This window comes from Podarcis erhardii (genome assembly GCF_964252035.2).
Source record: "Podarcis erhardii genome assembly, chromosome: 6".
NCBI classification, from domain to species: domain Eukaryota; kingdom Metazoa; phylum Chordata; class Lepidosauria; order Squamata; family Lacertidae; genus Podarcis; species Podarcis erhardii.
The window spans coordinates 8,030,025-8,045,866 of record NC_138510.1 but is presented as its reverse complement, the minus strand read 5'-3'; the positions used below and the strand labels follow the sequence as shown (position 1 = coordinate 8,045,866).

At 46.9% G+C, this 15,842-nt stretch overlaps 1 protein-coding gene across 1 annotated transcript in view; it reads right to left on the bottom strand.

The window, feature by feature from the left end:
* EEF1A2 (eukaryotic translation elongation factor 1 alpha 2) overlaps positions 1 to 15,488 on the bottom strand; it is a 42,150-nt gene extending 26,662 nt beyond the window's left edge. The window contains exons 1-2 of the mRNA XM_081867881.1: positions 15,328 to 15,488; positions 12,286 to 12,519 (exon numbers count right to left, since the gene is read on the bottom strand). Coding sequence (XP_081724007.1) covers positions 12,286 to 12,429 — 144 coding nt within the window. The 5' untranslated portion in view covers positions 12,430 to 12,519; positions 15,328 to 15,488. The remainder of the gene's footprint in view (positions 1 to 12,285; positions 12,520 to 15,327) is intronic.
* Positions 15,489 to 15,842: the final 354 nt, after the last annotated feature.

Below are 15,842 nucleotides of genomic sequence, written 5' to 3'. Positions count from 1 at the left end.
GCTTGGAGAGCAATTTGATCCTGCAGTTTATACATCTTCTAAATATTCTGCGCCCCAAGCAATCACAACTCAGGAACAAGGCTCAGGAACAAGGATGAATCATACACTCTGAAAAAGATTTGCACACATTTGCTTGTTTTCCATAAATTATTATTCTCTGCCCTCTGCAGCACAACACACAACCCTACACCTGTTTAACTATCTCACGTTTGGACCAGAAAGCCACAAAGTGGACTTCAATATCACAAGGTCATTAATCATTTTATTACATAAACAACAACAACAACCCAAGCACTGTATCTGCCAGAGCTATTAACTGAACCTTGAAGAATCAAACAAGAATAACCAACATTATTGGGCTGGGAGTGCAACCTTGATTCTGAATACATAGCATCCATAATATATATATATATAAATACTTTTGCTCAGGGAGTTGCTGGAATTAATCTGTTCCTTGCATTCAGCAGACCCAGTGTGACAGGTGGGCAGAGAAGATCCTGACCTGCAATTAACAAGGGTTTTCCTTCCAGAGAAGCACCATGACCCTCATCCCACCCTGTACAACCGAATGATGATGACGATGGCAATTTATCAGGTTGACTAATCAGCCCATCCAGGACTTCCGGGTCGGCGCCATCGCCGAATGGCGGACTCCCTCCGAGCTCCGGAGGGAGCCTGCACGGCAGGGGCTGGGTCCTACCGCACCGGCGATGCGGGGACCCTTAAAAACCACGGCCACGGGGGCCGTGGACATGGAGACTCGGCTGACACCATTAGCGCCCTCCCGACTCGTGAAGGAGCCTTTTTAAAGGCTACGGATCGGGTGCCGGGGAGAAGCGTGGTGTTTTGAGTCCTCTGCTATCCCTGCCGTGCGAAGCCGCATGCCATTCGGCGGAGAGCGCTGGCTTCTTCCTTTGAAAATTCGGACCTAAAAGAACAACCTGTAAGTAATTGGAACTTGGATTAAAAAGAGGGACAAAAATTTTAAAAATTTCGGAGCGAGCGGGGGAGGCGCAAAAAAGGAAGTCAGCCACCCCCTCCATTGTAGAAGGGTCAAAGCAAAGGATCTGATAACTAAGATCGGAGTAACATCATTTTGGCAAGTTTTTAACCTCACGAGTGAAGAATATGAGATTGAGCTGGAGGAGGAAAGTAGAATTCGGACTTAAAAACAACCCCCCCTGGAACCCCGGGAGCGATCGATGACGGAGTTTGGAGAGGAGAAAGGCAAGTTTTGACAGCTGTCAAAGAGCTGTCAAAGCGGAAAATATGATAGAGACTATGTTACAAGGACTTTGCTGGTTATATTTGTTATAAATTGAATACAAATTGTTTTAAATAAGGATTACAAAGTTACTAGGGCTAATGGATGTGATCTGGAAGAGAACTCAGCTTTTGCAATCCACCTAGAGGAGCCGAGGGACATTACAAGTTTTAGCTGGAAATTGGAACTGAACTGTTTATCTCCTGGGAAACTGCAGAAATGGAACATTATTATGACTACAGAGGCTACTACACCGAAGAAGACAATGGAATCATCTGTTGTGGAATGAAAGGAACTTGACGTAATGTTTTGTTTCTGAATAACAAGCCTCTGCAAAGGAACTAACTTTTGGAATTAGGACATTTGTGCAGGAAAACAGGGACAGAAAGAAATAGAAAGAGGAGTGTGATCAATAAGAACAACAAAATAACAAGAATTGGACCAAGTTAAAAGTGGGGACATTTGGGACATCCAGATTTGACAAGCTTAAGGATTATAATTTGGAGTTTTTTACTCCTGGATATAAAAATCTGGATGGAAAAAATGGGCCTCTCTTTGAGACAGAATCCTTCCATGATTGGACATTCGAAACTAAAGAGGACTGGCAAAGGACTATGATTTAGAGAGACGTGGAAATATCGGACATTGAGGAACATTGGGAACGCAACCGGGAAAAGGGGGGGTGGGAAATGTGGAATCCTTAAAGGCGTAAACTACGTTTTATTTAGGCTATATACATCTACATGGTATTCTAAAGGGGGGAACTCGTGGTGGGAATAAGCCGATTTTAGGGGAATGGAAAATAATGTTTTTTTAAAAAAAATTTGGGTTAAGGATAACAAGTTTGAATTGAGGAGAAGAACTTGTTGAGATTATTTGAGAGATTGGGAATACAAGGGGGGAGGGAAGGGGAAGTCCTGAAGGGATGTAATTGGAAAAAGATTTGAAATTGGATGTTTTATTAATTTGTAATTAATTGGAAAACTTTAATAAATATTATTAAAAAAAAAAAAAAAAAGACTAATCAGCCCATCCAGCTCCCGCAGCCATCAAAATTGGTACATTCCGGCTGAAAAAATGGACTGCGCCGAAACTTGCTGCATCATGTTATGAGTGCATGACAAGCCTCTATTTAGCAAAATGCCTTTGCTCCTCTTTTCAACTGTCTATATTCGATTACCCGCAGAGATCGTGGGCCAAAAGAGGAAGAAAAAGGCCGTATTTTCTAGCCTAGCACAGTAGCGGCTCTGTTGCAGAACTCAATACATCTTGAATTGGCCGGGCAGAAGGAGAAGTCATATTGTTTAAGGCCACAAAGGACGGGTTTCATTTTTTTAAGGGAGAGAAAGCCTTCTGAACTGCTACTATCTTCTGTTCCATAAGCCAAAGGACCCTATTCCATTACGTTAGCTCTCTAAAACAAAACAAAACCCCAGTTAAGCAGCACCTTTGAAAAATCTTATGAGAGCCAGACTCCATTTCCTACCAAAGCAATCGTATGGAAAGGAATACCCTCGCCACACACTGCCTTGCATCAGAAAATGGAGGCTGAGAGCACAGAGTCAATTGGCTATTAATAGCAGTTTCACGTCCCTCTGCATATTTCTGCCATGCCAGCGAAGGTGCCACAAGGCTTGCCTGGCTGATTCAAAGAAACAGCAGCTTATTTTAGAAGATACCAGACCTCGCTGCAGCTCGGCAGCTGGTACAGATCTCTTGCAAAGCTGCAGGGTCTAAGGTAGAGCCGTTTGCTCAGATAACGATGGGGGGCAGGCGACTGTTTGCAGCAGTGGTGAGGCGACCACATCGAACGTGTTTTCAAAGTTCCGGCCTCCATTTTTGTATTTTTAAGTAGCTAGACCTCATGATGGCACGTTTAAACCTCGTGGCAAAAAAAGGAAGTCAGAGACATCTCCTGGCGAAGCAAAGCAGCGCAGGGAAACCCACCTATTTATCTACTTGCACTTTGAGGTGCTTTCAAACTGCTAGGTTGGCAGGAGCAGGGACCGAGCAACGGGAGCTCACCCCATCGCGGGGATTCGAACCGCCGACCTTCTGATCAGCAAGTCCTAGGCTCTGTGGTTTAACCCACAACGCCACCCGCGTCCCTGGGGTGGGAACCAATAAAACCAGCCCAAATGGGAACTCTTAAAAAATGTTTCCAAAAGATGCTCAAATCTACTTTGAAGCATCTCCAAAGGAAGAATGTGCCATAGGTGAGAGGATATCCACCCCCCACCCCATACACAAAAAGGCTTGAGATAATGATGAACCAATTGTCCCTGCCCTTATTAGGTTGCCAGATATATCAGAACCCCACAGGTATGATAAAGGGATTACAGTGGTGCCCCGCAAGACGAATGCCTCGCAAGACGAAAAACCCGCTAGACGAAAGGGTTTTCCGTTTTTCGAGGCGCTTTGCAAGACGAATTTCCCTATGGGGAAACGTCTTGCGAGTCTTTTCGCTTTCCCCCCCTTTTTCTGAGCCGCTAAGTGCTGCTAATAGCCGCTAATAGCGGCTAATAGCGCTGAGCCGCTAATAGGGTTGCTTCGCAAGACGAAAAAACCGCAAGACGAAGAGACTCGCGGAACGAATTATTTTCGTCTTGCGAGGCACCACTGTATATTGAATAAGCATGAAAGCACCGTATGAAAAAGTTGGAATAGTTAAACAGAGAGGGAGCTTGACGTGGATGTAAACAACCAAGGTGGGTGCACTGAGACTGCAGAAATGGGAAGGGTGATGAAATAAAACACACACAAAATGGAACAATAGCTTAGGATACTATTCTCAGTGCTTGGGAAGGTGAAAGCGAGTCAGGAAAGCCGGGGTGCTTTTTGAAACTTGTGCATTTTTTTCGGTGTTATGCCCTTTGGTCCCAACGGTTCAGGAACCAAAGGCAATTTGCAGCTGATCTATGGGCCCATCATGACATTAAGGAATCTGCCCTTGGAAATAATATGCCCAGTATATTTGAGGGAACAGTCAAGAAGGTGTCGTTAAAAGAGAATTCACTGTGATCCCTCTCTTGGTTCTTATATAAGGAGTCAGGATATGCGGCTGTGGGCAGTAACAGGCATCGTCGTGAAATGGCGTCGCTCTTTCCTAAAGAGGAATTTTTTTGGCCTCCTTGGTGCAAAATTAGCCATTGCAAAAGCAGCACAAAAAGAAACAAGGCCTGTTCATAAGCATGTTGTCATTCCGTTTCCAAAACACATGCATAATTAAATAACCATGCACCAACACAGGAAAGTATTCTATGATCCACTTAAAATATGCAAAGTGCTGGACTTTCCACACGCTGCCCTATTCTGCATAATTTATTCTGCTTCTAGGAAGGAACAGGGACATTGGTCCCTGAGCTCTAGATGATGTCTCAATCCACTCCGTCAAACCACTAAGATTTTTGCAGTGCATTGCTACTCAGTTATTTCAATGCCTGTCTTAAGGGCTGAAAACTTGCTAAGTTGTTGTAACAAAGAAGAGAAAACACAGCTGGATTTTGCCCACCCTCAAGCTCCATTCTCGCAGGGTGCAATCACAGATTAGGGATCTGCTTTGTTTTGATGGTCACCTCCCTATTTTTCACCTGCAAAGGTAGGAAATAGATGGGAAGGGGGTGTCTGGGAGGAACGGGGAACGAGCTTCCTGCAGTACCCTCACCACCGAGGTGAGAATCAGGGCAAAAAGTGCCCTCTTTTCCACCAGTCCCTGACCCACAGACAAACACCTTGCAAATCCCTTTGGGGATCCCAATCTCTTGCCCATACAGCTCATGTCACCCAGCAGGCAATTTATAGTTCTAACGCCGACTGGCCTTACAATAACCTTGCAAGGTAGGCCAATTAGATAGATAGATAGATAAATTTATTGTCATTGTCCGTATATACACAGTATACACAACAACGAAAATCAAACACCCAAGACCGGATTCACATACACATTTGCACGTATCTCCAACACTCTCATCCTATTCAGACATAATCTATTAAAACATACATAATCCAGAATATAACACAACCTATTAGAAGCATAGCATAACCTAAAACCTATCTCATTCCTTACTACTCACTGCTTGCTATTTCTTACAACTGGCCCTGAGATCATTATTTAGTGCAATCAGAGCTCTTGGATAGAAACTATTCAGAAGGCGTGTGGTTCGTGTTTTCATTGTCCTGTATCTTCTGCCCGAAGGCAACAGTTCAAAGAGGTTGTGAGCAGGATGGGTGGGATCTCTCAGGATATTGTGTGACTTCTTCAAGCTGCGAGACGTGAAGATCTCATCCAGGGTTGGTAGTTGGAGCCCAATAACATTCTGGGCAATTTTAATTATTCTCTGTAAAGCTTTTTTATCCATTCCAGAGCTGCTCCCATACCACGATAATATACTATAGGTTAAGACACTCTCAATGGTACTATGATAATAGGACAGAAGTAGGTGCTGAGATAGATTCAATCCTCTGAGCATTCTCAGGAAATACAACCTCCCCTGCACCTTCCTCACAACCATATTAATATTTGCAGTCCATGAGAGGTCCTCAGAGATGTAAGTGCCCAGGTATTTAAAACTACCAACCCTCTCCACCTCCTCGCCATTTATGTGCAATGGTAAAAATACACTTTTCTTTCTCCTAAAATCAATTATGAGTTCTTTGGTTTTTTTGGTGTTAAGCATAAGATTATTTTCTTTACACCATTGAATTAACCCCTGTACTTCTTTCCTATAAGCAGCCTCATCATTCTCACTAATGAGCCCCACCACTGTTGTATCATCCGCAAATTTGATGATTGTGTTGGACTTATACAGTGGGGTGCAGTCAAATGTGTACAGGGAATAGAGAAAGGGGCTTAACACTCACCCCTGAGGGGCTCCTGTGCTTAATACTAGAGTAGAAGAATAGTGAGGTCCCATTCTCACTGTCTGCGGCCTATCGGTCAGGAAATTCCTTACCCACAAACAGATCTTCTGATGTATACCCAAATTGGTCATTTTAAGGAATAACCTGTCTGGTAGAATTGTATTAAAGGCAGAACTGTAGTCCACAAACAACAGCCTTGCGTAGGTTCCCTGTCGTTCTAGATGACTCAGTACAGTATGGACAGCGATGGAAATAGCATCATCAGTAGATCTATTTCTTCTGTATGCAAACTGGAATGGGTCTAAAGTGGATGGAAGACCAGCCTTAATATAATCTAGCACCAATCTCTCAAAGCATTTCATAACGACAGATGTTAGGGCTATTGGTCTGTAGTCATTGAGAGATACCACCACTGACTGTTTAGGGACTGGCACTATAATCGATGTCTTCAGGCAGGTAGGGACAGAACCCTGCAACAGGGATAGATTAAAAATGTCCGTAAATACACCAGCTAATTCTGCAGCACAGTCCCTAATAACTCGTCCCATAATTCCATCCGGTCCAGCTGCCTTCCTAATATTAATGCTCTGAAAAGCACGTTGTACGTCGGTGGTCTGTAATAAAAGTGGTTGTTTATCAGTAATAGTTTCTGATGATGTGCTGGTAGCCAATGCTGTAGTGACGGTGGTTCCAGTTCCCACCTCAAAACGACTGAAGAATTGATTCAGCTGATCAGCCAGGTGCGCACTGCTGTTTGCCAGTTCGTTTTTAATATTTTGCCCTGTAATTTGTCGCAGGCCTTGCCATACACGACGAGGGTCGGAGCTCTCAAAATGCTTTTCGATCCTCCGGCAGTACATAGCTTTGGCATCCCTAATGCCCTTTTTCAGTTTGGCTCTAGCTTCTCTATACTGTTGCGCATCGCCAGAGTGAAAAGCAGCATTCCTTGCCTTTAACAGAAGATACACATCCCTGTTTAGCCAGGGCTTGTTGTTAGGAAACACCCGTATTTGTTTGGTGGTAGTAACGACATCAATGCAGCTTTTGCATTGAGCCTCGCACGGTTTACATTTTTTACTAGAAGCCCCCACGATCTACCAAAGAACTGTAAATTTATAGCAAAGGAGCGCATAGTCAGGAACTCATGCGGGAGCCGTGCAGATGTCGTTGGGACCACAACTCCCATCACACCTTGCTGCCTGGGGTTTCTGGGAGTTGTAGTCCCAACAACATCTGGGTTGCAAGTTCCCCAACCAGGCATTGCCATTTTGATTGCATCCTCTTACTCTAAGAACCCAAGGAGGGGGCCTTGCAAGATAAGACAATGGAGGTCGACTGAGGGCAATGTTTATCTCTCTCTTTTTTTGCAAGAACTTTGGCAACCAGCAAGCAATAGGAATTTGGTCAGGACTGTCCCTGATAGTCCATGCACTGCGGCCCCCCTGCCCAAACCTGAGATTCACCTGAGTTATTCATGATGATTATTTACATAGCACTATGAACAGGCATGGCATTCTACCAAGTATGAGGACAGAGGTATTAGCAGCGCAAGAAGCTGCATTATCCTGAGTCACAGAATAACAGAAATGTAGAGTTGGAAGGGACGTGGGTGGCGCTGTGGGTTAAACCACAGAGCCTAGGACTTGCCGATCAGAAGGTCGGCGGTTCGAATCCCCACGATGGGGTGAGCTCCCATTGCTCAGTCCCTGCTCCTGCCAACCTAGCAGTTCGAAAGCACGTCAAAGTGCAAGTAGATAAATAGGTACCGCTCTGGCAGGAAGGTAAACGGCGTTTACGTGCGCTGCTCTGGTTCACCAGAAGTGGCTTAGTCATGCTGGCCACATGACCCGGAAGCTGTACACCAGCTCCCTCGGACAGTAAAGCGAGATGAGCACTGCAACCCCAGCGTCAGCCACGACTGGACCTAATGGTCAGGGGTCCCTTTACCTTTACAAAGAGGCATGGCATTCTACCAATTATGAGGACAGAGGTATTAGCAGCGCAAGAAGCTGCATTATCCTGAGTCACAGAATAACAGAAATGTAGAGTTGTAAGGGAACCCAATGGGGCATCCAACCCCCAGCAAAGCAGGAAACTCAGCTAAAGCATCCATGACAGGTGTCCATCCGACCTCTGCATAAAAACCTCCAAGGAAGCAGAGTCCAAAACCTCCCGAGGGAGACCGTTCCACTGTGGAGGAGCTTTTACTGTCAGAAAGTTTAGTAGGAGTCAGACCACTGGCCCATCTACCTCAGTACTGTCTACCCTGGCAGGCAGCGTCTCTCCAGAGTTTCAGATGGGGAGCCTTTTCCCGCATTTATCCGGAGATGCAGAGGACCGAACCTCTGTTCCTTCTGCATGCCAAGCAGACACTCTACCGCTGCCTAAGAAGCTGCCTTATATTGACTCAAACCAAAGATCCACCTAACTCAATATTGTCTACACAGGCTGGCAGCAGCTCCAATTTTAACTTGACACTGGAAAAGGCAACAGAAGAGTGGTGACAGAGACGGAGGAACAGGTAGACAGAGTAAGAATATGCATTTATTCCAGTTGCATGAGCTGGCAGAGGGTGGGGAGAATTAAGGGAAGCAGGCATCCATCTTTCCTGGTTTAAGCCCAGAAATAGGTCACACAAGCTGAGGATGCTCAGTTAACAACCACTCTTGGGTGGTTTCTCTTACCGTTCCATCCCCATTTCATCCATGGAAGGAAGACTTCTTTCCCACCCGTTCTGCCTTGCCTCCTTGGGAAATATAGGGATGGGGAAGGTCAGCAGAGAGGGGGATTCCCTCTCACTGACCCCCTCCTCCTGGAGAAGGGAGGGGGAGACTTTAGGCAGAGAAGTGGAGAAGGTTCAGAAGGGGATTTCCTTCTTCCCTCATTTCATCTCATCTCCCTTCCCCTATAACCCCTCACCTGATGCTCCCATTTTAAAGATGCATCACTGAGGCTAAAATGACATGCCCCGGGCGTCACAATTTATCCGTGGGCTCAGATAAAATGCTAACTCCCTTCCTTCCCTTTACAGAACATCGCCAACGGAGAAAGGGTTCTACTTTTTGCAGCAGTGCGTTTTAATGCTGAACAAAGCGAGGACACAGCCATGTGTCGAAAACGAAAGGCGTCCTGTGATAAAGGAATCAGCGAAACTCTATCCACATAACCTGTTTCTTGAGAATCGGTCCTCAACGATGTGCACTAAGCCAGAAGGCTGTTTACTGAGTATCCATTCTGAATTGGAAACTCAATTCCCAGCCTCTTCAGGAGGGGCTGCAAAAACAGACTTCTGACTCAAAACCTGTCAGTCAGTGTGTAGACAATTCTGGTCTAGGTAGACCAATGGGCTGACTCAGCAAAAAGCACCCGAAACATACCATCTACTAGAGAATTATCACGCAACCATGTTGGTCCATTGGGAAGGGAACCCGAAACTTGGGAGAGAGCAATTTGTGATTCCTTTATGAAGACCAAGTTGGAAGTCCTGATGTTCTAGACAAGCTTTTTTCCGGACACTGGATGTTAAGCGAAGCAAAATAGAGAGGGTCAGGGGAGAGAAAAAGGTGGGTGCAATGGAGCAAGTCGAGAAGGATGCTTTGTCTATAAGAAGTGGCCATCTTTTCATCTGAGGGTTGCAAGAGAGGTTTCTGGTGGCCTAGACTCATTGTCCAAGGTATGCTTTTTATGAAAGCAGGGGAAAGAGTGCAGCGGATACCAGTCTGGCCAAGTAACTAGACAGCTAAAACCCTCAATTCTTGGGTATCAGAAAACAGCCAGCGTTGCGAAATGGTTCAGAGTGTTGCACCCTGGGAGACCAGGATTCAACTCTGCTCTCAGTCATGCACTTCACTGGGTGATCTTGAGACAGCCTAGCCTACCTCAAAGGGGTGTTATGAAGACCAAGGTGGATTGAGGGACGATCACATAAGCTGCCTTGAGCAACTTGGGGGCAGGAAGCCGGATATTAAGGTAATAACTAATAACAAACTACAGATTCAGTCAACAAGAACTAGAGCTGGTTCTGACAATATGTTGTGAACGGTTCCCCACCATTCTGCGCCTCCCACCCCCCCCCCCGGAAGAATCTCAAGTGGGGACCATTAGAAAATGAGTTTAGGAAGAAAACACATCTGCTCACTTAAGTTAAGATAGCCCTCTGGAGTGACCAGTTGTCTTGCAGGACTTAGGCAAAGTAACATCTGCCCCACTTTTTGAGGATCTGCTACAGAATTTTCAGCACAGCTGGTGTCCTCTGGGCTCTTCTGGCTCAAGTCTGAAGTGTAGCTATGCCCTAATTCAGACTATACAGGCCCATATTTATTTGGCACAGCTACCAAGGACTGTAACAGGCTCTGAGCCTCTTGCCCTCAAAGAACAGCTAAGCCTAAGACAAAGATGGGGACCAGATATTTCCGGGAATTGCTGTAGCTCGGTGGAACAGCACTGGCTTCTCACGCAGAAGGTCCTAGGTTCAAATCCTGGCAGAGCGGGGAAAGAACCCCTGCTTCAAGCCCTAGACGATACTGATATAAACAGACAAGGTATTTATTCGGCATGATTTGTCCCTAAGTTGCTTGACTACATCCACAACATCCTTTAACAGTCATGGCTCCCCTTAAGGAATCCTGGGAAATGTAGCCTGCACACGGCGCTGGGAACTATAGCTCTGTGGAGGATCTCCTAACCACCCTCAGCAACCGTTACAGGCAACACCAGGAACGTGCAACACAGCAACTCTGGGCATGTGCAGAATGCATTCCCCTCTCCAATGAGCAACTACAGTCCACACTCTCTAAAGTAACGGCAGCCAGAATTTCCAGGTCAGGGAGAGCGGCAGCAGACACAGGTCACTGCCCCAGAACTGAGTAGGAGATCTGTTGATTGTTAAGGGTGCTGGGAATTGTAGTTCTGTATGGGTAAGCTACAGTTCCCAGGATTCTTGTGGAGGGAGGTGTCCATAGATGAGCGTTTTGTTCAAGATCAGGGTCTGACTGGTCACCTAAAGGAAAGGGGGGGAATTATATTGGAAAGCAATCTTGCAGGCTTCTCAGCAGAGGGAGGCCTTGTGCATCGCGGCTATTTCATCCTTTTAACTGGTGATACCGGAGATTAAAATTAGGGGATTCTGAACCCAAAGCACACGGTCTATACTACTGAGCGCCAAGCTGACACACTGTGCTGTGTTATTGAGCAAATTAATCAGGGCATAGGTGAAGAGTACTGATTGGAAGATTCTGCATTTCAGCAGAGAGCTAAACTTAAACCTTCTGGCCTTTTCCACCACTGGGATTGGGCTGACACTGGGTGCAGAATCCGATGGCTTCATTTGCAAAAATAAAAAAGCCCCTAGTCTGTATAGGTGCAAAAATAAGTTTTAAAGTAAGTGGGAGTGGGGGACCTGATTTGGAACTGAGTTTTAGAGTCCTACGCAGCTCTTTTCCTGATACCCCTCCCTCAGACAGAATAATAAAAAAGTAAAGAAATGTACATTAAATTATGTAAAATAATTTTGCAATTCAGCACAATTCACAATTTTGCTGCTTTTGGTGCAAAGTTCAGGTTTCCTAGGCAAAGTTTTCCCCTTCAATATAATTATTATTCAAGAGTTGAGGTTTATTATTACTATTATTATTATTATTATTATTATATATTCAGGGGTGGCGATTTTGCCAAAAGAGCACATCATCACAAGCATTAGCCTCAGAAGAAAACAAACAAACATGGTTCCCAACCAACATTGCTCACGCAAGGAAAAGGGACCTCGGACCACAAACTGAAATGCCACCAGCACAAATGCGCTGGATGTTCAGGTGTGGCCGGGTAGCAACACCAAAGGAAGATGGGAGGGGAAGCGGTTTACTGTTGTGGGGGCTTTTCATTGTCACCCCCTTCCCTGTTTGGGCCTATTTTGTTCGGACAACGAATTGGAAAGTTGCGAGGGGAGGCAGGCCGGGGAAATATATTGTGGTATCGTGGTGGAAGTCAGAAAAGGAACCTATGAAAAAGCACAGGAGACAATACATAGCAAATATTCTTCTAGACGTGGGAAGCGGCAGGCGACGACTGCTCCTATTCCATCTCGTACTCTAGTTCCAGAGAGAGAAAAAAGAAGGGCAAACTTGAAGGTCAAATTGTACGCATGTGTGCCTTTTGAGCCTTACCTCGGCGGCTTCCTTCTCAAATTTCTCAATGGTCCTTTTGTCGATGCCCCCACATTTGTAGATGAGGTGGCCGGTGGTGGTGGATTTCCCGGAGTCCACATGTCCTATGACAACAATGTTGATATGGGTCTTCTCCTTCCCCATCTTTCCTCTCCTCGGGATCTGTGATCGGCAGGCTGGCGCTTGCGGAGGGATGGAAAGCTCAGCAGCGGCTGTGACCGGGCGAGGCGGCTGCTGCAAAGAACAGTGCGAGAGAGGAGGAGATCAGGAGTGTCGCCAGGAGCAACAGGAACACAACACAACAGCCAGACACGCAACTGCCACAGAGCCTTTTCCAGCCCCGGGGTGTGTGTGTGTTTTTGCGTCTTTGTCTGGGGTTTCCTGTCGCAAAGTTAAGCCTGTGCTTTAGCCATCAGATCTATCGCTGGATAAACAGCAGGCAGAATGTAGGCCAGACAGGAGGAGGATTTTCTGTCTGCCATGGGAGAAATCCACCCCGACTCTAGCTGGGAAAAGGAACCCCCGTTTTTTGTTTTGTTTGTGTTTTTTCCTTCTGGGTCCACCCCACTGACACCAGCGGCAACCCCATTGCGCTGCAAGCCAGAGATGCCTGCGCAACCTCCTTATCGCCCCAAAATTGTCTTTTTTTTAGAACTGGTAGCCTGTCCTAAAAAAACCCTTTCCCAAATAAGCTACATTTGGTTCCACCACGATTGTGCACAAAGTGTGCTTTCATTCCCACGCACCCCAGGTATATAATAATTGCAAGAACCCCTTCATTGCACCTAAGCCCGTGGACTAAGCTTTCCTAAGCAATGGAAATGATCTCTTCTTTCAGCTTCTTTCTGGAAGAAAATACAGGGTTATAAAGACCAGGACTAGCCGCCTGAGAAACAGTTTCTACCCCAATGCAATTCTGGTTTTAAACGCAGTATAAGGAGTCTCTATAGTATATTGTATTTTAAAATGGAGTTTTTAGGGGGTTTTGAATTTCTTATGTAGATTTCATTGTTCTGTATGGGACAATGACAATAAAGATATCGTATCGAAAGCAGAGAGGTTTTCCTCCATACGGGCCTTCAGATCCACCTTAGGAAATTTCCCAGTAAGCTCATCTTCGGAAAGGACAATATGGTGCCCACAAATGGAAAGAGCCAGAAATAGCTGTTCGGTGTGCTTCCCTAGAGCGGCTAAACTGGAATCTGGCTGTGCGTGGAAGGATCAAGCGGTAAGTGGGGGGGGGGAGGAGGGGAGGGAGAGCTCAGCTTTCGCCCATAACACCAAGATGTAGCAGAGGCAGATCTGGAAATCTTAGGTTGATAGAAGCCAAGAAGTCTGCGTTTTCAGCTTTCGAAACCTTTTCACAAAGCTGCGCTACATCATCCCAAAATAAAAGAGAAAATAAAAGCCTGATTTTCAGACACTCTTGCTCCTGTGCTGGGGGGGTTGAAATCCACCTGCCTCTCTCGCTGTAGCAAAACGTACCCCAAACGCTCAGGGAGGAGGGGCTATAATTTGGGAATATGGACTGGTTTTGCAAGCAGGCTCTGCAAATCGCACAGCCTGGGCTCTCCCAAGTTGCAAAATGTATCTCAGTGCATAAGCCACCATATCTGGTTCTAGAAGCCTCTATGTTCATGCAACATAAAACCCCAGCCATTTTCTTGCTGCTCATTTCTGTCAAGCTGAGCACGGATAATTCTATATATCTCCCGCTTTTGGGTTGTGATAGGGAGGGATGGGGGGGGGAAGGGGGTGTATCTGAAGGTTGTCCCTGCCACTCTTTTGTCACACGCCACCCACATGAGGGATTGGATCAGCTAGGAAGGCATGCAGCTAGCAGCCACATCATCCCCCCCACCCGTCCTTTTGCAAGGGGTTATTTTTAAAACCGAATGACCCAACCTATCTCAGATCCCCTGCGGAGCTAAAAACGCCGCGCAAATCCCTGCAGAGCTGAAACGAAATAAATTCTGGGGGAAAGCAATGCAAACCTGCTGCAACCCCCCCCCCTCTGTTTTTCCTTTCGCTGATCCCCCCCCCCAACACACACCTCCTCCCCCAACAAAAAAAACACCCCACCTAATTTTCAAAAAAATCTAGGGTAATTATTATCATCATTATTTGCAAATCGTATAATCTGGCCAGGGCTATGGTGGCAAGGTCAACCGGTGCGACGCAGGGAGGGTTTCTGCGCCGCTCTCTCCAAGCCCCCACCTGTTCCCCCACCTCTTAAAAAAAGGGGGGGTTCAATTTCTAAATGCGAAGAAGGCCTTAAGTGTGTAGGAGGGAGGGGGGCGTCGAGACAAGACAATAAAACCGGGCGGGGGGGGCGCGCGGGTTGGAATGACTGTGCAAATTAGAGACCTGCTTGGAAACAAGAGAGAAAACAGGATCCGGACCCCAGCAAAGCGACGCCCCCCCCCCCGCTCAGGAGTCCGATCCACAGGCCGGTTCTGCCGGAACGCCCGCTTGGGTCGCGGATGCTCCTGGCCGGCTTAAGTGCCTTAGGGGTCGCGCGCCCTGGAACCCGCGCGCGCGCGCGCTCTCCCGGACCCGCTTCCACAATATCACCTGCGCAACTTGAAGGGGTGGAAATGGTTTCGGGGTTTTTTCGGGGGGGGGGAGAGATTACAGATAAGAGACAAGAGACGATTCCAGACGGGAGATTGCAACGGGGAAGGGTTGGGTGGGAGAGCGCAGTTTTGCAAAAAGCCATCGCCGCCTCGCCAAACAAATAAAACGCCCGTTATTATTGCTCTTCCTTTGCAAAAAAAATTAAAAAGCGCAGCCTTTCCCCCCCTTTTTTTTTTTTTGCAAAACGTTTAAAGCACCAACGTTTTCCCCCCCAGCTTCAGTATTATTATTTTTAAAGGCTGCAGCCCACACTTTCCTCGCTGCACCTGTTCCAGCCCCCTCCCCATTTTTGCAAAGGTATCCCCCCCCCAAAAAAAAGAAATAAATAAAAATGGAAGGAGGGGGGGTTGGAAATAATGGTGCGTTGTCCTTCGGCAGCAAAGCAAGCTTTCAAGACGCTCTTACCGGCAGCTGTGGTCTCAGACAGCAGAGGCTGCCAGCTTCGGCTCGGGCGGCTTTATTTCCCCGGGAGGGGGTCCACCTATTGACGGCGGCGGCGCAATGCAGTCACCCCCCCCCTCCTCCTCCTCCGGCGGCTGCTGCTGCTCTTCCCCCCTCCCCTCCGCACTACAGCATTGCGGTACAGAGCCGGAGAAGGGAGAGGGCGGAGGGTGATGGATGGAGGAAAAAGGAGGAGGAGGGACGAGAGGGAAGAGGCTGCGGGGGAGGGAGGAGGGGATGCAGCAGGTGGAAGGAGGGATGGAGGGATGGAGGGATGGAGAAAGGAAAAGGTGGAGGGAGGAGGAGAAAGAGGGAGGGAGGGATGGATGGAGAGGAATAAATGCGGGGACAGGGCGTGATATGGAGCAGCGTTAGGACGCGCCGCCAGTTTGGTATGATTCATCCCCGTTACCATTCCTTCTTCTGATCTGGTGACGTTTGTTTCCTCATCTTCCACTTAGGAATCGCCCCCCAGGAAA